General features: G+C 38.3%; 1 protein-coding gene across 2 annotated transcripts in view; it reads right to left on the bottom strand.

Moving 5' to 3' along the window:
- Positions 1–25,882, bottom strand: part of NOTCH2 (notch receptor 2) — a 164,683-nt gene that overhangs the window by 87,908 nt on the left and 50,893 nt on the right. For both annotated transcript variants that reach the window (XM_055312499.1, XM_055312498.1), the window contains exon 3: positions 2,913–3,172. In XM_055312499.1, the coding sequence (XP_055168474.1) occupies positions 2,913–3,172 (260 nt within the window). The remainder of the gene's footprint in view (positions 1–2,912; positions 3,173–25,882) is intronic.

Here is a 25,882-nt window from a genome sequence, read left to right as displayed (position 1 = left end):
AGCTAAAGATTATGAGAACCCCTTGAACTTGTTAGTATTCCAACTGGTTGTCTAAGTAAATATCCAAATACTTGACGCCCATAGAAAAACAAATGAGAGCCATGACAGCTTTTCCAGAAGGAAGAAGGAAATGACACATGAGCATACAGAAATGCTCTCTAACAAGGAATGTCACAACAAAGGGGGAAAGGTGCAATAAAAATGTGGGCATATCGGAGAAGGACAAACATTATATGGTCTCATTCATTTGGGGAATATAAAAAATAGTGAAAGGGAATAAAGGAGAAAGGAGAGAAAATGAGTGGGAAATACCAGTGAGGGTGACAGAACATGAGAGACTCCTAACTCTGGTAAATGAACAAGGGGTGGTGGAAAGGGAGGTGGGCAGGGGGGTGGGGGTGACTGGGTGACAGGCACTGAGGGGGGCACTTGATGGGATGAGCACTGGGTGTTATGCTATATGTTGGCAAATTGAACTCCAACAAAAAATATACAAAAAAAATTTTTTTTAATTGGGGCATAGCACATGTATCTCAGAATGCTAAGCAGAGAGAAAAAGAAGGAATTAAAATTTTTCTTCCTATTTTTTTTTCATTCCTCTGAGAGGAACTCACCTACAGTGGAGAAGAGATAAAAATGGTTCTTTCTGGCAACCGTGTGTATAGATTATTTGCCTACAACTGAAACAGAAAGGTCCTGAATCTGTGTTACGTATAGGCACTCACTTCCCACCTCTGTTTCTTCAACTATGAGTGGAGATAAGCTAAGATGGTCTGACTAGGTGGGGTATAAGGGCTACCCCAAACCAAAAAGGCAAACTTAACCTGTTGTAATTACTAAAGAAATACAAAAGTAGCAGATGTGTAAAAATGATCAGAATCCTGCAGAACACCAAGAAGAGATCCTTTTAATGGCAAAGGAAGAAGTTTTAATTTGGGGAGCATTTCAGAGTAACATTTTAATTATTAAGAAGACACCACTGTGTACATTTCCACTACTAGGATTAAAATGTTTTAAATAGGTATGCCTAAAAAAATAAAAATAAAAATAAATAAATAGGTATGCCTTCCCTTTGCTTGTGGAGCAAAACAATTCAAAACTGACGATCAGGAAAAAAGTATTCTTTTAACCACCAAATCTCTTCAATGAATCACCATAACAATGCTGCCATGGTCATGATGAAGATACCAGACCATTCTAATTATCCTCTACCCCTATCAACAAATATTTTTTAATGAAAAGTCAGTAGAACAAATATTCCAAACCAACTGATCCAGTCTAGTTTAGTTTTTAATGAAAAGTCAGTAGAACAAATATTCCAAACTAACTGATCCAGTCTAGTTTATTGAGTATGTTTTCAATTTTTGCTTACCAGGTTTACAGAATTGCTGGCTAGCAGGGGACAAAATAGTGAATGGTTCTGCTTTCCTCATCTAACTTAATAAACATATACAATTTATTTTGAATAAAGCTTAGACCTACCTCTGAAGAACTCATAATCTAATCAGATGAGAAACATGTAAAAAAATTATTACAATAAATGTGCCATGTAAGACACATAAGCTTAGACCTACCTCTGAAGAACTCATAATCTAATCAGATGAGAAACATGTAAAAAAATTATTACAATAAATGTGACACATAAGATAATAGAACATAGAAAATAACTGCTTAAAGGAATCACAAAAAAGTCACTAAGACAGAATATTAAATAACATTGGGCAATCACCAACTGTAGAAAAGGGCATTCCAGGCAAAGTGGTGTGCAATGGCACAGAGGCAACAGGAAGTATGACATTTTCAGGAAATGATGAGAATGTTATTGGTGTGACTAGAGCTAGATGTTTGTGGGAAGTGAAGCTATAAAAAGATGTAAGGCCTAGACCATGATGGGCTATGGAAGCCAAGTAAAAGAGTTTGTACTTTATAGATGATGAAAAGTCTTTAGGCATTATAAGCAGGTGAGTTTGTGAGAAGATTGGTATTTATGATCAAAGATGTGGCAATGGGACAGGTAAACAAGATGGGGAGAAAGTAAAGGCAAGGAAACTAGTTAGGAAAACACCTGTAGGAGCCAAGGTGAGGGCTGAGCTGTCATGGACAGGATAGACCTCAACTGCAGAGCAGGAGAGGAAATGGAGAGGAGTAGTCAGGTGAGAGGTGCTGCAGGGGCTGAGTTAGGTGCCTGAGTCTAAGTGAGGTAAGGGAGGAGGGGAGTCTAGTTTGAAATACTTGGACTGTACATCACTATCACCTATTTACATCAACATGTTGAGTGTGAGGTACCTGTCGAGTTTCCAAGGGTAATATGCAACAGATAGTTAGAAATAGGAGTCTGAATGTCGGGGTGGGGGTGTGGGGGTGGAGTGAAAAGGATGAGTATAAGAGTCACCAGCAACTGATGAAGATAATGACAGCTGAAGCCACTGGAGATAGTGAGATTCCCTGGGGAGAACTGTGATATGGCTCAAAACAGGGTTCAAAACAGAGTTCCAAGGAATACAAAAATTTAATGGATGAGGACAAGGCAATGCAGACGCAAAAAGAACTTTCAGAGTACAGAAAACCAGAAGAGCCAGTACTCTGAATGTCTAGGGAGAGATTTCAAGAAGCAGGTAATCCAACAGCACAGATAGCTTTTCTTCTACTGACAGTGAAGTATAGTTCTGATCCCCAATCTTAACATGCAGACTTTAGGCAAATACTTCTGCCTCTCTCTTTCTCCTTCTCCCTTCTTAAAACTCTCAAAACAAAGTTAAAGATAATTGTCTGGAATACCCTAGTTCCTTATCATAATGTTAAATGTGCACTAGACTTAGAGGATCCTTAAGAGCAACATGTCAAGATCTAAGAGACGCTAAAGAAAAATATCCACTGAGAATAGGAAAAAACAGCTGAGTCACATTTCTTACCTGTAAAACCAACTTGGCAGGTGCACTCATAGTCATCCCGGCTATGCATGTGGCAGGTGCCTCCATTCAGGCAGGGGTGAGAAACAAAGCAGGGATGAGTGGTTGAGTACTGGCAATCATCACCTGTGAACCCCAGGGCACATCGGCATGTTGCTTTCCCCAACATGGCCTGGGCCACACACGTCCCACCATTCTGGCAGCGGTTCCTCTCACAGGGGTCTCGATGTTGACAATATTCTCCCAAGAAACCCTCTGGACATCTGTGTGGCAAAAAAAGAGGAGCCCATGAAAATACTTGACTTCTTGTAAATCTAAAAACTTATAAGATAATGTAGTGCATTCAAGAAAACATTAGACTGTCAAATAAGAAATCTAAAAGTACAACCTATAAGACTGCCTTAGCTCAGAAGTGCTTAGAGAACTTAACCACACAACCTCGTGTCCTTTTGAATCTTAGGTGACAGAATACCTGATGGGTGACCCAGCATGACCCTTATCAAAGGCAAATGTAACCATAGTTCTTCTCATGTAGGTACAGATGGTATGATGTAACAACACTGTTTAATGCAATATTGTTGATACTTGTCTGTTTAAATTCATTAACTTTCTCATTTGACAGGATTAAGACATTCACATGATAATGCATGGACTGACCCTCTTGCCCTCCTCAATTAAAAAAAATAAAATATCATATGCTTTCTCTCAATTAGGCACTAAGAAATAACCAGCTCTTCTTGTTTCCACTGAGACATCAACTGGTCTATATCTAGATTTCTGGGTTATGTTCAGGGGTTACATTTTTCTGTGATGGAGAAAGAGAAAGGAGGTACAGGAATAGAGAAGGGTTAAAGGGGCTTTTTCAAAACTTAAATCTGTTAAGATATAAATAGCAGGCAACTTTTTTAACCAAATAAAAAAAGCACAAAATGTAATTAAAATAAAATAAAAATACCTAAGGTCCCATATAAACACCAAAGTGAAGAAGACAAAACAATTCAAGAATAACATTCTATAATAGTCTCCACATGGTGTGTTCAGGAATCTTTTTATATGCCACCCATTGATTCATAAGCTATACACCCATACCAAATTGTGTGTAGTTTTTACAATTCTACATTCTCTAAACAGCATTAAAAAAATAAAAAAGGTATGGATAGTCTCCATTTTCCTAATACAGAGGTTGCTTAAATGAGACCTCTAAGAAGCATTCAAAAGTAACACAAAGACTTTGATTCTAACTATAAATTTTACCATTTGGCTATCAACTCATATATTTGGTTTAAACCTATTTCTCCACTTTACTCTTTGAAGAATAGAAAACTAAGCCTACAGGGCTGCTCCATCATTACCTCAGAGCTGACATGCTTAAACCAATAAAACTCCCCATGCCCCCTCAGCCCCCATCAGGGCTCCCTAAGTGCAGATTCTGTGTCCTGATTTTCTCTATCACCTAGACTTGAAGCTTGAAGCACTGGGGTTGTGTTTTCCTCCTTCTTCTCATTGCCCAGCCACATCTAAGATGTTTCGTTAGCCACTGGTTGGAAAGGTAACATCTCCCAGTTATTGAGAAAAGGAGGAAGACCAGATATTCAGGAACTAAGACAGAACATGCTCAGAAGAATTATGCAGTAGCTATCATAGCTAGAGGAGAAAACAGAGCTGGTGAGTAGCTCTAGTGTGCCTGTGGGCTCTAGAGCCTGCTCCCCTCTTCCTAGACCTGAATACAGTAAGCATGGCAGAGCAAGGAGCAGCTCAAGTTCTCAGTAGCTTCATGAGCAGATTAAGCTAAAAATGGAGAGGCAGTGAGGAGAGGGCACAGCACTGAAACCAAAGAATGACTGAAGTTTCTGTGAGGATTCTGCACCTCATATGGTCAGAAGGCCTGTTTGGAGTGAGTTCTGGTGCTGTGACCTTGGACATGTTGCTTAATTTCATTATTAGTTCTCTCACTTTTTTTTTTTTTTTAATTCATGAGAGACACAGAGAGAGAGAGAGGCACAGGCAGAGGGAGAAACAGGCTTCATGCAGGGAGCCCGACACAGGACTCGATCCCAGGTCTCCAGGATCAGGCCCTGGACAGAAGGCGGCACTAAACCACTGAGCCACCTGGGCTGCCCAGTTCTCTCACATTTTAAATAGTTAATAAGGTTACCTACATTGTAGGATTATTCTAAGAACTGAACAAAATCAAGTATGCAAAAAGCCTTATGTTAAAAAGCTTTGCAAATGAAAACTGTTTTTTCTCTCTTTGCACTTATTGAGGAAAATATGATGCTTTATTCAAATCACAGCTTGATTTGAGAATAGGTTATTTTCAGATTCTTTTTCAAGTAGAACAAAAACTGCCAATGTAGCACAGCTAAAATTAACCCTGAGCTGTATTATTAAAAGCATTTGTAACTTATTTTAAAAGTTTGTTATGGATGATGTTAAAAACTGCAACACAATTCTCATTCACAGTGGCAGTCCTATGCACTTTAAGCCTGGCTGACAACTCTTGATTCACCCATACGAAAATTATAAATAAGTTTGCCTTATAAATAAGGCAAACCTCTAAACCTGGGTGGGCTTTGCCCAGCATTACTCCTGGACTATTACACCACCACCACTTTCCCAACACTATCATGTGGCATCTCCTCAAGGAATGCAAATTCATTTAAGTATTAGTATCCTAAACATGTAAAGAAAACATAAGGTTCCCAGGAAAACAAAAATGAAACAATATGAAAATTTCTGCAGCTAAAGAAGAGTATTCCTGAATTATGTGTCACTGGGGTTTAATCTGCATTGTTGCTCCCTACCAAGTATGGGAAAATAAGTTTCCACCAAGATATGTTTAAGAAACCATTAAAGCAGAGGTTGGCAAATACAGCTTGGAGACCTACTATGGCCCACTGCCTATTTTTGTATGGCCCATGAGCTGCTAATAGTTTTTACATTTTTGAATGACTGGAAAAACGAACCAAAAAGATATTATTCTGTGACATTTGAAAATTATGTAAAATTCACATTTTAGTGTCCATAAATAGTTTTATTGGGACACAGCCATACTCATTCACTTATGGATTGTCTATGACTATTTATGCATTACAATAACTGGGTTAAGTAGTTGTGATGAGACCATTTTGCTTGCATAAATATTTGCTATCTGGCGCTTAATAGAAAAAGTTTGCCAACTCCTGAGTAAGAGAATACATGAAGCCCAATTCTAATATACAGCATCCAACATGCTCATTAATAATGATGTTAATGATAGTGAAGAAGAATGTTCTCACATCAGTTTCTGAAAAGAATACTGCACTCATTCATTCATCAACAAATGTTTGTAAGTGTTTATTATGTACCAGACATTGTTCTAATGCTAGGAAAGTCCTTGAACTTGTGGAGTTTAAATTCTAGTAAGGGAAGACAAAATACAAGATTAGTAAATAAAATATATAATTTGGTAGAGTTAAGTGCAATGAAAAAAAATAAAACAGGAAAAGGGGGAATGGGAAGGGTTGGAATTGGGAATAGTCAGGAGTAGATAAAATGAGGTATTTTGGTTTTAAATAGGAAAATCAGAAAAGGCCTCAATGAGAAGGCAAACTTGAGTCAACAGCTAAATGAAGTGCGGGACTAGCCATGCAGGTATTGAGGGGAAGTGTGTTCAAGGCAGAAGGGAACAACAAATACAAAGGACCTAAAACAGTGGAAACAGTTCTGGAGTTTGAGGAATCAGAGCCAGTTCTGTGGCTCTACCAAAGGGATTTCAAAAAAGAGGAGCAGAAAATACATGAGAGCCATACTGTTAGGCAGATCATGAGGGGCCTGTAAACCACCATGAAGAAAAAGCTTAAGGTTTTTACTCTAGGTGAGATAATAAAATGTTTACAACTGACTTACTCTCCTCAAATCAATATATAAAACTACATTTTATTTTTATGTGAAACTAGAGCTACTTTTAACATAATACTTAATTTCTTATTTAAGATATTCTAGAGGGCTAAGACAGAAGTCATGTACAAATCTCTTTTAACCTCCATTTTTCACTAAGCCCTATTTCCCTTTTCCAAATTCTTCTTCCATCACAACCAAACTTCTTTAACTGTGGCCTAATTTCACAGATAATTTCCTTTTCCATTTAGTTCTTACTTGTCCCTTTAACACAACTTTCATTCTAATTATTGCCCAGAAAATATGCTCTAAGAGCAATGATTTTCCCATTGTCAAGTTCAGTCTGAAATTTCATCATAAAGAAATTCTCTTTCCTGGGGCACCTGGGGTGATCAGCTGCTTAAGTGTCCGACTCTTGATTTCAGCTCAGGTCATGATCTCAGAATTCTGAGAGCCAGCCCCATATCAGGACCCACGCTAGGTGTGAAGCCTACTTGAGATTCTCTGCAGCTACCCATTGCCACGCCCCTTCTCTAAATTAATTAACTAATTAATTTAAAATAAACCTAAAAATACTTATTTAAAGAAATTCTCTTTCCTGTAGGAGTTGTCTCTATCATTTTAATCTTTTTACATTCAGTTTCTAGGACTCCCTCTATCTCAAAGCTTGGTAAATTCTTAGTCTAGATTGCTGATTCTTCTACTTCTTCCCCATCAATTATGGCCAACTTTACATTTGAGCTGCACTGCTCTTTCCTCTCATTCACATTTGTTACTGTTACTGTTGTTCATTTGGTTTTAAACAACTACCTTCATATATCCACATAAACAGCTCCAGTTCAATATGTTCAGTTTAGTGAAAGTCATCTACTTACCCTAATATACTCTGCAGTATTTGAAACTGAACATTAGAAAAATGGGATCATTTTCCCATGAAACTTTGATCCTTCCATATTTCTAAAGTTTCCATTCACAATCTCAAAAGTCACTTTTGGTTAATGCTTTTAAGTTAAATATAACACTATCATATTCTTATAAGTCTTATTGAGTGAATCCCTATAATACTTATCATTCATATTCATAGTTTCCTTTTTGATATAAATTGTGATCATCTTAAAAGCCTCGGGGTAGATATTATCCTTGGAATAACAGAATCTTGGGATTCAATACACCCTAAGGTAATTTCTACCTAATGAGATAATTCTTTCTCAAATATCCTTAAAAAATAAATGTCAGTCTGCACTTGAATATAAGCAATTAAGCATGGTGCCTGAGTAGTAGTAAGAATTTAATAAATGCTTAGGAGCCATTATTGTTCTTGCTATTAGGAGTACAGATTCTAGAATCAGACCACATGGATTTCTATTCCAGCTCCCCGTTTACTTGATGTGTGACCTTGAGCAAGTTATTAAACCTCCTTGTTGTAAAATGGATTTATATTTTTTAAGGATTTCATTTATTCATGATAGACACAGACAGAGAGGCAATGACATAGGCAGAGGGAGAAGCAGGCTCCTCACAGGGAGCCTGATGTGGGGACTTGATCCCGAACCCAGGATCACACCCTGAGCCAAAGGCAGAGACTCAACCACTAAGCCACCCAGGCATCCCATTAAATTGATTTAATAATAGTGCTTACCTAATAGGGTCTTTAAATAATTGAAAAGCACTTAAAATGGTATCTGGCACATAGTAAACACCATGCATTTGCTAAGTAAAATAAAATGAATGGCTCATTACTTCAACAATAGAACAGTCTACAGTGTGGGGGGATCTCATTATCAGAAAGTTTTCTTTCTGTTATCTTCAATTCTGCCTTCTTTCCTTGGTATATACTCAAGATAGCTGAAAATGTAAGTTCACACAAAAATTTGTAAAGAATATTCATAGTAGTACTCATAATGGCAAAAAGTAGAAGCAACCCAAATGTCCATAACCTGATAAATGGATAAATAAAATGTGGTATATCCATACAATGAAATATTATTTGGCCATTAAAAAGGAATGAAAATCTGATACATGCTATGATATGGATGAACCTTGAAAATATAATGCTAAGTGAAAGAAGACACAAAAGGCCACACAGTGTATGATTTCATTTTTACAAAACATACAGAATAGTCAAATCTATAAAAATAGAAAAGAGATTATTGTTCTCAGGGGCTGGGAGGAGGGGAAAACAGAGAAACTATTAAGGAGTACAGAGCTTCTTGAGGGTGAGGGATAATAAAAATGTTTTGAAACTAGACACACGGGCAGCCCGGGTGGCTCAGCGGTTTAGCACCACCTACAGCCCAGGGCCTTATCCTGGAGACCCGGGATCGAGTCCCACATCAGGCTCCCTACATGGAGCCTGCTTCTCCCTCTGCCTGTGTCTCTGCCCGCCCCCCCCCTGTGTATTCTCATAAATAAATAAATAAAATCTTAAAAAAAAATAAACAATAAAAATATTTTTAAAAATGAAACTAGATACACGTATCTGTGAATATACTAAATCCCACTGAATTGTACACTTTAAAGGGGTAAATTTAATACTATGTGAATTATATCTCATTTAAGAAATTCTTTTGTCTCCCTAGAATTTCTATTTAGTAGCTATCACCATTCTTTAGAATAAAAAACGAGCCTTCTGCTTATCTAACATGCATCCCTTTAAGAACTTAAAGACAATTATGATGGTCCTTTCATTTCTTTTTTACAGGATTCAGTACTTTGGATTATGCCTTAGTATAAAATTATTTCCAGACTTTTTTTTACCATTTTGGAGGCTGTTCTAATCTTAGATAATAACAGTGATAAGAATAACCAACATTTTTAAAGCACTTATTGTGTATTATGTATTTGCCATGCATTTTACAGCTATTATCTCTTTTATTACTCCCAATAACAGTATTAGTATATTATCATCCACATTCTATATATGAGGACCTTGAAGCTTAGCAGGATTAAGATTTCACAGGTAGGAGATGGCAGAGGCAAGATTCAAACCCACATATGACTCCAAAGCCCATGTACCCCAAATACTGGGCTAGCCTGCCTCCTCCTACAAGATGATTCTAGTTCATCAAATACCTCTTTAAAACAGAGCCCCAGTAGCACCTGGGTGTCTCAGTCAGTTAACTATCTGCCTTTGGCTGAGGTCATGATCCCAAGGTCCTGTGATGGAGCCCAGCGTTGGGCTCTCTGCTCTGCGGGGAGTCCGCTTCTCCCTCTGCTCCTCCTCCCAACTGTGTGCACGCTCTCCCTCCCTCTCTCCCTCTTTCTCTCCCTCTCTCTCTCTCTCAAATAAATAAATACATAAACTCTCAAAAAAAAAAAAAAAAAACAGGGCCCCAAAACGAGGGGGAAGAAAACATAATAAATGTGATCTTACCAACACAGCATTGAGCTTTGGACTATCTGGACACTATAGCTTTACTATTGCAGCGTAAAGCTGTGTTCACTTTTTTAGAAGCCACAAAATGCTATTATAAGCTACAGAATGCTCAGTTAAAATGCCAGATGTTTTTTTTTTCTTTACGTGAACTACTCTGCTATATTTCTTGCATCCTGTACTTGTACTACACATTTTTTAACCCAATTATTGGACCTGTCACCATGCTGAATCTTTACCCCCAAATTTCTTTGACTGAGATAACTTTTACACTTTATTTCTATAATCACAGAATTTCAGCACTGCACCATACCTCAGAAATCAACTGGTCTGAACCCCTATTTTACTGATAAGAACACCAAAGCTAACTGACCTGCCCCAAATTTGCTGTCTGTGAATCTAGCAATTTCCCCCAGTTTTACACCATATATAGTTATATCTCTATCTTTACCTAGATCTTTTATTATAGCATAAAGCAGTACTAACTGAAAGTATTCTATCTATTAGGTATTGCCCCAACACTGGCATCTATTCAGTCAGCTCTATCATCGTAGCTGCACCAGCATCCTATTCACATCTCTCCATAAGGACAACCAGGAAATCCCTTCCTAAAACTAAGCATAATACTTTCAGAACAAACCTTTTCAAGCATAATTTGATCATGTCACTTCTCTGCTTAGAAACCAGCACTAGCATCCAGCCCTTCCAATCTAACTTTCTTGGAATCTATAGTCTACTTGTCTGCCCTGCTTCTATTGTCAGTTCCCTTATTCCTTAGTAAAACACTCCAAATTACTTTCATAATTTTGTCTACTGTTCCCTACATAAAAATCTTCTAAAACTTTCCCATCTTATATGTCTCTAATTTATGCTCCTTTCTTCCATCCTTGCTTCAAACATCTGCTCAAAATCTATGTCTTCCATTAAGCCCCCTCCAAACCATTTCACCCATCTCTGAACAGTAGATACAGTGCCATGTTATGTACTACATTATTTCTCCCAGGATGGCACTACTTTGTTGAAGCTATTGTTATGTTATGTCTTTTCTGAGCTTCTCTTGAACTCCCATGTGATATCATGTGGGGAAGGGGATGTCTTGAAACACACTGGTCCAGGTACCTTGAATACCATGAGCACCATATGCCATTAAGCAACCAGTTTCAAAAAGGGTTAAATTTTATGTGATGGATACATACAATCAGTCTCTCAATCCAAATACACTCCCAAATCCCCTACCAACTCCACACTGTGCTCTGACTGGTAGAACACAGGCCAAACCAAGCCCAAGAATCATCCTGAGGTACAAGATTATCCCTCATGCCCCAGAGGCTAAGGAGAACTATGGACATAGGAAGAGAGGGGGTAAATGGGTAAGTAAGACAGATAGGAGTAAAGGACCCCTGTTTCCTAAGGCAGGAGACCTTCAGATTTTGCAAGTTCCTGTTCAACTGTAATACAAGTATACCATATACCCTGGTAGTCTGAACAGAAATTAAGACTCTCTGCCTGAAAATAACTTAAATAGCTCCCTTCTTGAGATGGCTCAGGTTGAGTTTGGTCACAGACCAGAAACATGGGCTAATCATCCAAATTCTCTCAGAAATCTGTAGTTCCATTAAGCTATTGCCTCAGTTCAATTTTTGGAAAACAGCCTATATCTTCAAATAGAGGTGTGTGCTAAAAATTTTTCTTAAAAATAAAACAACAAATAAATCTAACAGCTGCCTTTTGTTCCCAAAACTGTCTGAATGCCTCCCTTCTGAAGGGAATTTATCGCTTATTTTAGTAGTTCTCTCAGTGACTTCCTCCTACTTTGTCCCTCTTCTCTAGCTTTGGAACTCTGAAAGAAGACAGTTAACAGAAGAGGCTGTGAAGACAAGAAAAGTTTTAGGGGGCTTTACCCTATAGAATAATTCTATGAACTTATCTGAATATTTATCAGGCCCATACAGATATATGCCTTTTTTCTGAAAAAGTCTGCCATTTCTGACATGAAGAAGCCCACTCTTTTCATTGATACTGTTCAGATACACATGGGGAATGGAGACAAGGTGGGGGGAAGGAGGAAAAGAGGGAGAAAAACAAGAGATTCCTCCTCGTGGAACTAGAAAGCATTCCAACTGGAAGGATGCCCATACCGTCCCCCCTCAATGAAACAGATGAGAAACAGACCCCAACTCTTACATGTCACCAGCAGCCTGGATGAGTTTACATGTAGCCACTTTACAGATTTCAATGAAGCTGGGATATGAATAGCAATTCCAATCTATGTGGCAATGGCTGCAGTTCAGCATCAGTCTCCCTAGTAATACAGGACAGAAAATTTTGTTCTTTCAAGTTCCCTAACTGAATAGCCACTCATCTAGAGAAAAGCTTAAAAAACACTGTAGCAGCTTGTGTCAGCTCCAAGATGACTGAAGTCTGAGCAGGAAATAAGCCCCCTTTTCCAAATAAAAGCCAGTGTTCTCTCCCCTTGTTTTTCCACCGAATGTTCTGTATCAGCAGAGTTAGCCCAAATTGTATCCAGGGCTTCGCTGCTGCTCTGCCTTAGCTTTTTTTGGTGAGGATTTGGTCATTAAGAAAATAAAACAACAAAGCAAAACCCCACCACATACAAGAAGAAGAAAAAGAGAGGCGTGCTTCACAAAACAGCTATTTCAAAATCATGATTTTTTTTAAAAAAAACTATACAGAATGTGGAATGGAGGGGAAAAAAATGTCTCATGTGGGTTGCGTCGGCCCCGCAGCTGCTCCTCATTAAAGCGCCTCTTTACTCCCTCTGGGCTAGTTTCCAGCAGAAAATTCTTTAAACAGAACTCTGCTCTCAACCCACTTTCTTCTTGCTCTGGACCTCTCGGCCCCCCAATCCGCAGTGGCAGCCTGCCCTAGCTGAGCTCTAGATGGGGGCGGGTGTGGGGGCTGTCGTTAAGGTAAATGAGGTAAAGGCAAGGGAAAAAAAAAAAATAACAAAACCCAGAAACCAAATTAAGCATTGGTCAGTAACAAAGGTCTGCAGTTTGAAAAGGCCCCAAATCAGTCTGTTCTTTCCTGTGACCATAATGCCAGTTTAGTTTCCTGCCCCCTCCCCCACTCCCCATGTTAGAGTAGATAAAAATAATCGCTAACAGCCAAGGCTAACTGTAACCAGTGAAAGTTCCTCTATAGCATTTAATTCCCAAGGCTCCAGCTACAAACTTCTAGATGTCCCAGAGCCTACAGAATCAAGTCTGAGGTTGGCATTCAAGAGGACCATCCGACTAGTGTAACCTCATTGTCTCCCCTCCTCCCATGCCTCCAGTTTGATATCTCATCAGCGTGTCAAATTTTTAATCCTGTAATAACTCTGGGTAAAGATAACTAACTGGGTTATGCTAATTACTGACTCAGTATTAAAAAACAACACATGAAGACTCCTAGTTAACTTCCTGGTAAAGAGGGGAAGAAAAGGGAAGAAGCTCTGTCATGTTAACTTCTTGCCATTCCTACTCCAACACTCACTCCCCTCCCCCCAAAAAAGAAAGAGAAAGAAAGAAACACTACAGCTTATTCAGCAAGAAAACAAAAAGAGCTTTTTTTAAAAAAAAAAGTATTTGTGTATAGTTAGGGCCCAGTATTGGGCTGGTTTGTGGTAAAACACACTTTCTAGGGCTTTGCTGGTTTGATTTAAAGGAAACAAAGACAAATATACAATCAATATCTTTCTCTGTGTGTCTGTATGTCTGTCCGTCTGTCTCTCTCACACACAACTTTTTACCCCAACTAATAAACAAAGACTACCAAATACTGTAGGACAGCCCATTTTTCTACTATGTAAATTTAGCTTCCTGAACAGCACATTTCTGCTTTTCTTGTAGAAGTATTTCAGAAAATGTTAATCTTGGTTCCCACATTAGGCTGAATGCTTCCAAATTAAAAGTTTCCCACAGGAAAGGAATTTTACAGGGAATTGTGAGGCTGGGAATTATCTTCTGAAACTGTACCTCACTTGGTTTCTATGTGTTCAGGTTTTTCACCCCATTTAAACAAAGCAATAATACACACATGTATTTTAATAAATTCAAACCAAAAAGGAAGCTGCAGTAGTACTAGTTTTAAAGCTGTTAATTCACAGCATCATTCATCTTCATCAGAGACTATGAAATCAGTACCCACTGCAATGGGAAACCATGCTTTATTTACACAAGAATTTGCAAACACCCTTATCTTCCAGTTTACAGTTGGAGTTCATTTATCAGAACTCAAAAGCCGAACCAAGCACCCAGGCTCTTCAATCATCACTTGAAAGATTGGGCAAGGGCACACAAACAGTGTTGAAAGACTTTCATTGCTGCTGTAACAGAAGGTGGTCTTCCCTCTGTATCCTAGCACTTATTCAGTGCCTTACCATATTCTATCGCACTGGACCCTGAGAAACTGTCTACTTCTGAATATAGCATGGCAAACATACTCTAAACATGAGTTTACAAAAAATACCCTCCACAATAGGCAAAAATGAATGAGTTAAGCCAGATGTTCCCAAGGTATGCACTGTACATTTACCTCATGGAATCTGAAAACACAGAGCACTCTCTAAACTATTAAAAAATGTCCTGTGTCCGTATTTAAATGGACTGCAAATACTGTTGCAATTATTAAAATATAAAAGGTATTATAAAGTGGCCATTGATTTTTTTAGTGGATTTTGGTATTATGCATTGCATTTCAAACGAGATGGAGAAATGGTTTCAATTCAAGATCATGTCTCCATTATGCAGTATACCCTTCTTTCAACTTCCAGAATGTGCTACAGTGCACCACTTTTCATCTCCAGACCTTTGTACATGCTGGTCACTCAGCCCAAAAAACTTTTCCTGATCTTCTTCTCAGAACTAAGCCCTAAAATTCCTTCAAACTCCCACTTAAATGTTATTTCCTCTGAGAAACAGGCTTGATTCCTCCACAGCAAACTCCCATAGCCCTAATATATCATATCACTCATTACCCTTTATTTTGATTATTTGTTTTCCCAACAGACTAAGAACTGTTCACTACTCCAACTATGCAATGCTCACATTCTTAACAGAAGTAAAAGGGCAAAATGCATGGGTCCGTGGAATCATAAAAAGGCTCTTTAATTATTCTCAAAGTTTGGGAACCATCAGGTTGAACTATTTATCCAAAGGATTATCAAGCCTAATTAAGATTCCTAATATGGAAAGGACTTCTTAACCCTCACTCACCCCTAAATCATTCAAAATGGGCTAGCCAACCCCACATGTAGATTTTTTTAATCACACTCTCGCCCTAGGTATGAAGTAAACTAACACACACGTGCATGCACACACACAGAAAGCCTTTTTTTCTCTTGTACTTTTATCAATTTTTGATAAATTAATATTTTGTTAAACATTAATTACAGACCTAAGAGACTGAACAGTAAAAATCAAACAAGATTTCAGGGAAGAAAGTGAGTATAAGTATAAATGCCTGCTAGAAAGGATGACAGCCTTCAAAATTCTGAAGTCCAACACAGCATCCATTCCTGATCAAAACTCTTCAGAGTGTAGGGATAATTACTCAGCATCTTAAAAGCCATCTACAAAAAGCCCACAGCAAATATTCTCAATGTGAAAACCCTGGGAGCCTTTCCCCTAACATCAGGAACACAACAGGGATGTCCACTCTCACCACTGCTATTCAACACAGTACTAGAAGTCGTAGCCTCAGCAATCAGACAACAAAAAGACATTAAAAGGCATTCAAATTGGCAAAGAAGAAGTCAAACTCTCCCTCTCGCAGATGACATGATACTGTACATAGAAAACCCAAAAGACTCCGCCCCAAGATTGCTAGAACTCATACAGTAATTCGGCAGTGTGGCAGGATACAAAATGAATGCCCAGAAATCAGGGGCATTTCTATACACTAACAATGAGACTGAAGGAAGAGAAATTAAGGAGTCAATCCCATTTACAATTGCACCCAGAAGCATAAGATACCTAGGAATCAACCTAACCAAAGAGGTAAAGGATCCATACCCGAAAAACTACAGAACACTTCTGAGAGAAATTGAGGAAGACACAAAGAGATGGAAAAATATTCCATGCTCATGGATTGGAAGAATTAATATTGTGAAAATGTCCATGTTACCCAGGGCAATTTACATGTTCAATGCAATGCCTATCAAATACCATGGACTTTCTTCAGAGAATTGGAACAAATAATCTTAAGATTTGTGTGGAATCAGAAAAGACCCTGAATAGCCAGGGGAATATTGAAAAGAAAAGCAGAGCCGGGGGCATCACAATGCCGGATTTCAAGCTGTACTACAAAGCTGTGATCATCATGACAGTATGGTACTAGCACAAAAACAGACACACAGATCAATGGAACAGAATAGAGAACCCAGAAATGAGTCCTCAAGTCTATGGTCAACTAATATTTTACAAAGCAGGAAAGACTATCTGCTGGAAGAAGGACAGTTTCTTCAATAAATGGTATTGGGAAAATTGGACAGCCATGTGCAAAAGAATGAAACTAGACCATTCTCTTACACCGTACACAAAGATAAACAAAATGGATGAAAGATCTAAATGTGAGACAAGATTCCATCAAAATACTAGAGGAGAACACAGGCAACAACACCCTTTTTGACCTTGGCCACAGCAACTTCTTGCAAGATACATCTATGAAGGCAAGGGAAACAAAAGCAAAAATGAACTATCAGGACTTCATCAAGATAAAAAGCTTCTGCACAGCAAAAGAAACAGTCAACAAAACTAAAAGACAACCTACAGAATGAGAGAAGATATTTGCAAATGACCTATCAGATAAAGGGCTAGTATCCAAGATCTATAAAAAAACTTATTAAACTCAACACCAAAGAAACAAACAATCCAATCATGAAATGGGCAAAAGACATGAACAGAAATTTCACCAAAGAAGACACAGACATGGCCAACAAGCACGTGAGAAAATGGTCCACATCACTTGCCATCAGGGAAATACAAATCAAAACCACAATGAGATACCACCTCACACCAGTGAGAATGGGGAAAATTAACAAGACAGGAAACAACAAATGTTGGAGAGGATGTGGAGAAAGGGGAACCCTCTTGCACTGTTGGTGGGAATGTGAACTGGTGCACCCACTCTAGAAAACTGTGTGGAGGTTCCTCAAAGAGTTAAAAATAGAACTGCCCCACGACCCAGCAATTGCACTGCTGGGGATTTACCCCAAAGATACAGATGCAGGCAGGACACCTGCACCCCAATGTTTACAGCAGCAAGGTCCACAATAGCTAAACTGTGGAAGGAGCCTCAGTGTCCATCAAAAGATGAATGGATAAAGAAGATGTGGTTTATGTATACAATGGAATATTACTCAGCCATTAGAAATGACAAATACCCACCATTTGTTTCAATGTGGATGGAACTGGAGGGTATTATGCTGAGTGAAGTAAGTCAACTGGAGAAGGACAAACATTATATGGTCTCATTCACTTGGGGAATATAAAAAATAGTGGAAGGGAATAAAGGGGAAAGGTGAGAAAATGGGTGGGAAATATCAGTGAGGATGACAGAACATGAGAGACACCTAACTCTGGGAAACGAACAAGGGGTGGTAGAAAGGGAGGTGGGCAGAGAGTTGGGGTGACTGGGTGACAGGCACTGAGAGAGGGGCACTTGGCAGGATGAGCACTGGGTGTTATGCTAAATGTTGGCAAATTGAACTCCAATAAAAAATATACAAAAAAAAAAAAAAAAAAGAACCTATGGAGGTTCCTTGGAATCGCTATTCTTAACTCCGGAAAAAAAAAATTCTGAAGTCCACAAAAACATCTAAAAGTGAAACAGAGGATCCCTGGGTGGCGCAGCGGTTTGGCGCCTGCCTTTGGCCCAGGGCACGATTCTGGAGACCCGGGACCGAATCCCACATCGGGCTCCCGGTGCATGGAGCCTGCTTCTCCCTCTGCCTATGTCTCTGCCTCTCTCTCTTTCTCTCTCTGTGACTATCATAAATAAATAAAAATTTAAAAAAAAAAAATTTAAAGTGAAACAGTTCCAAAAGTTTATGGTTTGGTCTGAAAAGATCCCTAGTTCAAAAATAATTGTACCCAACGATGCCCAGGTGGCTCAGTCAGTTGAACATGTGACTCTTGATTTTGGCTCAGGTCATGATCTCAGGGTAGTGGGACTGGGTCCTACATTGGGCTCCACAGTGGGCGTGGAGTCTGCTTGAGCATCAATCTCTTCTTCCTCCGCTTGAGCATCAATCTCTTCTTCCTCACTTCTCTAAAAGGAAAATCACTTATAATAATTGTACCAAAATCCTATCAAACCGAACCTGAATGTAAGAGAAGGCTGGAGAAAAATCTGCATTTCTTTAAACTTTTAAAGGGATAAGAAATATTCCTTCATAGGCTCTAAATAAACAAAAACAACAGCAAAACCCACAAACCCTCATCATATAGAAGATACTAGCAGCATAAGTGCATTTTAGCCTGCTGATGCTTATACTTGGAAGCATACTCTACCATTAACTATACTGCTGGGACTGGGTTGATTTATTTATGTTTTCTTCTAGATTATAAACCTTTGAGAACAAATGATTATTAAACCATCACCATCATGGTAATCACCCCAAAATCTTTCCCACACAAAGGATAACTTTCACAAAGTTAATGACATCAACATTTATAACTTTTATAGCAATAAAATAACAGTTATTGTCAAAGAAAAAATGTAATGCTTTCATTTATTTTATTAATACCACTCTAATTTAACAGGATCTAACTTTTGTGCAGACCTCCAGTATAGCTCATCTCAACTAGAAAAACAGCAGCAACCAAAAACTGACACAGGAGGATTCAGATATAATTCTTTGCTCTAACTTCAGCATCATCTGCTTCAAAAACTTCTTTTGTATGGCTGGTAAATAAATGAATGAATGAATGAATGAATGAATGAATGAATAAATAAATAAATAAATAAATAAATAAATAAATAAATAAAACCTGACCACAAAGAATGGTTCTTCCAGTTTGTACCACACACACTTGGAAGATGTTTCAAGTAGCTATTATGCTCTAAGGTAAAGGTCGGCAAATATTGCTCTGGTTGTATCTTCTTTTTTTTTTTTTCTTTAAGATTTTATTTATCCATTCATGAGAGATTCAGAGAGACAGAGAGTCAGAGACACAGGCAGAAGGAGAAGCAGGCTCCATGCAGGGAGCCCAATGCGGAACTCGATCCAGGGTCTCCAGGATCAGGCCCCTGGACTGAAGGCGGCACTAAACCGCTGAGCCACCCGGGCTGCCCCTGCCCTGGTTTTAGATCTCCATCTCAGGAGTTGGCTTTTACATTTTTTAAAATGGTTACATCTTAAAGGGTTACACCTAGTACTTACATTATATCTTCAATTACCTCTTGGCCAGCAAAGCCATCTGGAACTTTACCATCTGGAACTTTAAGAAAAAATTTACTGATCCCTCCTCTAAGGCCATAACAGCATTAAAGTATATGTAGGCAAAAACACTTTCAAAACATGTGCTTGAAATTTAGGTAATTTTTTTGTTTACTAGAAGTCAGGCCACTGTAGAAGAACATGTGATGAAGTATGTTTAATTTCAGAAAGACAGTCAAATGCTCAAAAGATGATCGTCAATTCCCACACCTTTGCATAATTAGAACCAAAGATAATATAAATAATGAACATCACGGGAAAAAATATGGTGCATAACCCTAATATGGTTAACTCACGACAAAGACCACTACTTAAGAGAACCATGGCCCAGAGGATCAAAAAAATCCTTAGATATTACAATGATCTGTAGCCTTTCAAACCAGAGAAAGTGAGTATCAAACATGCATCCTGAAAGTGTACACTGAAGTTTACTCAAGGTGAAGATAAATGTATCTTCATACATATTATCAGCAAAGCAGACACTATGAACTTGAAATGGCCCAGGCTGGACATGTACTTAGCAATCAAGTTGAAGCTCTAAATAAAACTTCCCAAATGTAAACAAAAAACAACATTATAGTAGACACAATAATATAAATCACAGCCTAACCCATGTTTTCACACTAACTCTGGGGAAGTACTTAGGTAGTAACTAACCGAGTCAAGGCAAAGTGATACCTGATATGGCTACATACTCCTGTATCAATCGCTTAAAATATCCTTGTCTAGTGGTAGGTGAGATGTATTTAGGGCAAACTTGAACAAATATATATATATTTTAATGTGTGTATCACATATATACATATAAAGTCATGAGTTTCTTTTTTATCTGAATAAAAATAAAAATGTAATTAGTATATTGTTTTACAAATCTCTTACCTAAGACTTTAGCCTGTTCCCAGATCTTTTTTTTTTTAATTTTTATTTATTTATGATAGTCACACAGAGAAAGAGAGAGAGGCAGAGAGAGAAAAAAAGAGAGAGACAGAGGCAGAGAGACAGGCAGAGGGAGAAGCAGGCTCCATGCACCGGGAGCCCGACGTGGGATTCGATCCCGGGTCTCCAGGATCATGCCCTGGGCCAAAGACAGGCGCTAAATCGCTGCGCCACCCAGGGATCCCTGTTCCCAGATCTTTTTGATAGAGTGGCTCCCCATAACTTCTATACCAGTTCTGCCTCTGCCACTAGGTATTAACCTTGTACCAGCCCACTTTACTTCTCTGAGCTTCAGTCTCCTTGTGTATTAAAACAAGATGCTAAGCCAAAACCTCTAATATTCCCTCTATCTCTAAAACTGTATGATTCTATTTTTGGTATATTCCATGGCTCCTCAGATATCAATATAGGATAGACCTCCCTTATGAGGAACTCAAAAAGAATTTCCACACTGTTTTGTTTCATGGAATGTTAAAAAATAAAATGTATACCGAGAGTTAAAATTCTTGGTCTTTAAAACTCCCTCACAAAAGCACTAAAGTTTTTTTCTGAATTCTATTTTTCTCTCTATATATAGTTAGGTACATACATTTATATCTCCAGTTGGAAATATAGATACATATCTCTCTCTCTCTCTCTCTCTCTCTCTCTCTCACACTCACACACACACACACACACACACATACATGTTCACTCACATTAGTTCCTTGAGGATTGGTACCAAGAATGAAAAGAAATAATGCTGAATCTTTAGATCGCCTAGAGGGGTCTGAGGAACAATTTTTAGTTCCAGCCTACATTCTAAGCAGTTATATAATCCAGGGTAAGTCACTTAGTCATAGTAAGCCCTAGGCTCCTCACATATAAAGCAAAGTGAGTAGGAGTGCTTGCCAAACTCCTTCTAACCTCCTAAGTATGATAACTCTACAATTTTGGCTTTACTTGGGCAATACTGCCCAAAGATAATAATGATTGCTACTGTTCATGCTTGGAGTCAGTGCTTCTGTGTGCCTTGACCACTGATCCACTCCAAGCTGGGGCTCCTGGTCCAAAAGTTGTGCTTGTGTCTCTTACGTTCTCCATACTACCTACCAATCACTGTTCTAAGTGCACAGACAATTCAATATTCACTGGTGTAAAATAACCTGCTGTGCAACTCACACTTTGAGCTAACTGCTCACAGGAAACAGAAAGAAGCAAAGAACAATATATTTAGGGGGCAGCCCAGGTGGCTCAGCGGTTTAGCACCTGCCTTCAGCCCAGGGTGTGATCCTGGAGACCTGGGATCGAGTCCCATGTCGGGCTCCCTGCATGGAGCCTGCTTCTCCCTCTGCCTGTGTCTCTGCCTCTCTCTCTCTGTGTCTCTCATGAATAAATAAATAAAATCTTTAAAAAAAAAAAAGAACAATATATTTAAAACAAGATATAGAGAATAAATAAGAATCCTGAACCTAAAAGGGAAAGAAAAGTCTTACTATCTTTTCCAAAACAAGTGACCAAAACATGAGAGCCTGTCTTCTCCAGACCAGAGTAGTGGTAGGCACTCAAGTCTCTTTATGGAATTTGACCTGCTGATAAATTTCACAAGGTTAAAAATGACTGATGTGTGTGTAAAACTATGGCCTGGGAAGATCTAATCCAAATTTAAACTTGCAAGGAATACACCACTCAAATTCACGTAGGACCTTTTCCCAGATACCACTTTTATATACCCTCTCAACACAGCATAAATACCTATCTTAATCATTTTTCCCACTCATGATGCTCTCATTAATTCATAAAATCTAAGAAAGAATAAGTGATGTCCCATAATTCAAAAGATTGCTTCTGTGGAGACTAATTATGAACTTTGATATTCAGTGTCAGCCTTTGCCTGGAAGGAAATGAGTCAACTTTTCATGAGTAATCAAGTTCTGTCCATTTTTTAAGAGTGACCCAGAAATTCAAGACCATGAGTTTTAGCAATATGAGAAGCAGATACCACAAATATTATATACAAATAGGACTAAGACAGAAAATTAAAGTCAACGAAGTTCCTGAGGTATTTTTCAGGATGACTGAGGTTTCAGAAGGGGCCTAGTAAAATAATTTATAGAGGAGACATGTCTGGCTTACACAAGAATGGGCATTTTCAAAATCTTAAAGAGACAGGCAGTTAAATGGCTAAGGCGCTACCATGGTCTAGCCAAGAGAATCATAACCATTGTCAAATGTTATCCACACGGAATAGGCAGTCCTGATTTATTCTGGATAATTGATGGTTTGGATATGTACTATACAATCAGAGGAAACAAGCAGTAAAGGACATGAGCTAATTTGGGCTAACCAAAGATTTGGCTAACAGATGCTTCCTTACTCTGGATCCCTGTAACAAACTAGATCAGGCCAATGATATGCTGGACAGAAGAGGTCTGAGGATGGGATACCTGAATTCTCAAGCTAGGAGAATGAACTATGCCATACTTGAAAACTGATCCTGTTCTTAGTATCTGTTTTTCCATTATTCTCCTATCTTATTTTCTTGTCTCAGACATTCTTGGATTCTGAACTTCCTTGTAAATGGTGTCCACAAGTCTACCTGGCTGCTCTGTAGGACTAGGAGATGTGATTGCTCCTAAAAGCCCCTCCCTTCCTGTCCCCTGTTCTTTCCCTCTACCCCACACTCTAGACATTTTCACTTCAAGCACTCAAGCCAACATGTGTTAAAGGAATTATTTTTAAGATCAATTATGTATCACTATGAGACCAGATGAATCCACATACTGGTTTAATAAAACCTCACACATACTAAAGTATAGACAGAAGAAAGCAACTAAGATGTAGAAATTTTTTTAAATTATGTCATTAAAAACAAAATGATGAAGATATTGGTAATGACTATTCCAGAAAACAACAGCCCTTCTGGTCCTCTCAGTCTCTCTTCTTCCATCTTTCTATCACTGGTTTCCATCAATATGCTCAAATTTATAATATAACTGATCCACTAAAAAATCCTCTGATTTTAATCTTTTGTCCTTTAGTATTTGTTCTCTTGTCTGAATCACTATAGTTCTCATCACCTGTGCTAACACATTTGGTAGTTATAGACTACTGTATTTTACACGTGTCTGTATGCTTCATGTCCCTAACAAGATGGCAAGATGTCAGAAGACTGCCACCATGTTTTATGTGAGAGAAACATAACACTCTTTAGCAGACACTCCTAAGGTATTTTATACTTCTAAATAATTAAGTCAGAGAGCACAGGCCTATTGGGCCTTTATGTCTATTCAGAACACCTAGCACAGTGCTCAGTCAGTATAGCCAGCTCAATAAATATAGTTTGATGAAAATTAAACTTTTCTTTGAATAGTGCTATAGAATGAATGTTTGTGCCCCCACCAAATTCATATAGTGAAACTCTAATCCCCAAAATGATGGTATGTGGAGGGGGGGCCTTTGGGAAGTAATTTGGTAGATAAAATCATGAGAGTAGGGTCCTCATGATGGGATTAGTGCCCATTGCCCATATAAAGAGATAAAGGGACCAGCACTTTCTCACCCTACTATGTGAAAATATATATAGTGAGAAGGTGGATATCTGCAAACCAGAAAGAAGGTCCTCACAGGCAACTGAATCTGTTAATACCTTAATCTTAAGATTTCTCAGCCTCCAGAACTCTGAGACATAAATGTCTGTTTTTTAAGCCACCCAGTCTGTGGTAGTTTGTCATAGCAGCCTGAGCTAAGACAAAGACTAAGAATCTTCAGTGCTTCAGTCTATCTGATTTTCAGTGTTCAGTATGTAGGATCATAGATAGAACCAGTTTAGGATAAGATAGAGCAAGAATAGAGAATCTATAGAGATTCAGTACTCTAAATGCCACTATCCTACATAAGTCCTAACCATGTTATTTTTTCATTAATATCAACCTTCTCTTCACAACTTATGTGAAGAGAAAAAACTGGATACGATGTTCCAGTTGGATGGGTTCACTGAATAATACCACCTGTCACTGAAATATCGCCTTTATTAGTCTTTGCTTTCAGTTTCCTTTTATAAAAGTCTTTTGATAAAGACCCAAGTGATTGTTTAGAAGAGGACCACTTTAAACAGAAGGTAATTGCATTTTTTTTAAGATTTATTTATTTATGATGGGGGGGGGGGCCAGAGACACAGGAGGAAGGAGAAGCAGGCTCCATGTCGGGAGCCTGACAAGGGACTCGATCCCGGGACTCCAGGATCACGCCCCGGGCCAAAGGCAGGCGCTAAACCGCTGAGCCATCCAGGGATCCCCGGTAATTGCATTAATAAGGGAAAGCTGAAGGCATCAATATAAAAAACAGTAAGACATTTTTGGACATAGAGTATGAAGTACTAGCAAAGATTACTGACAATGGGTAAATAGAACATGGAAAATTTTGAGAAGCCCTGAGAAACTATAATTTACCTTACATCGAAATGTAAAGTAAAACACAACTAAGACAAATACAAAAACAAAAAACTTACATCACACACACACACACAACAACAGGGATGGAAGAGACACTAAACTTTATTCCTAGTTACAAAATTCCTAGCTATGGGACGTTTAGAAGAGCACTTAAAGAAAACCTCCTTCATGCCCAAATTATGCTAGCTTAATGAAGAAAAAAAGTATTTGGAGATTTTTAGATAATTACATTTTATTACACTCTGATATCCCCATGCCTCTGTATTCAATTTGCTAGCCTCAACCAAAGATAGACAGCCAAAATTTAAAATTAAGGATTTAATTAAACTACTCCAGATACTAGAAGAAAAATATTTCTCATCCTGCTTAGTCACAAGAAAAAAGGGGAGAAAATAATTCCTACATGAAATTAATGGTGCTGACATGCCACAATGGAACAATAAGAAAGAAACTTTACAGAGGATTATGGTTAACTTGAGGACTGTGTTGAAAGAAACCTAGTTAAACTCACATCTATTCAATATGCCAGTTTGCAGGCCAAAATTAGTTGACTTAACTCACTGGCAAACACCCACAACAGGCAAAAGGATATAGACAGAATCTAAGAATCACCTTCTCCTACTTCTTTATCTAACACTGAAGTTTATAAAGGTTCCAATCTAAAGAATAAAGATTAGTTGAAAATAGTATGGGAATCTCATTGTTCTGTATTATAATCAAGCTGATAATTAACACTTACTTTATAAAAAATTCCTCGAGAACACCAAATATATTTGTTAAAGGATTCTTCAAACATAGTGTTAAGAAGAATCACTTAGGAATGGTACTGTTAAAGTGCCCAGATCTCAAGTCTTAAATAAGGAAAGTCCCAAGGGACATACATCTATATATCTGTAACTCACTATGC

This window comes from Nyctereutes procyonoides, unplaced genomic scaffold (assembly GCF_905146905.1).
Source record: "Nyctereutes procyonoides isolate TBG_1078 unplaced genomic scaffold, NYPRO_anot_genome, whole genome shotgun sequence".
NCBI lineage: Eukaryota > Metazoa > Chordata > Mammalia > Carnivora > Canidae > Nyctereutes > Nyctereutes procyonoides.
Note: the sequence above shows the minus strand (reverse complement) of the source record. Positions and strands in the feature narration are given on the sequence as shown.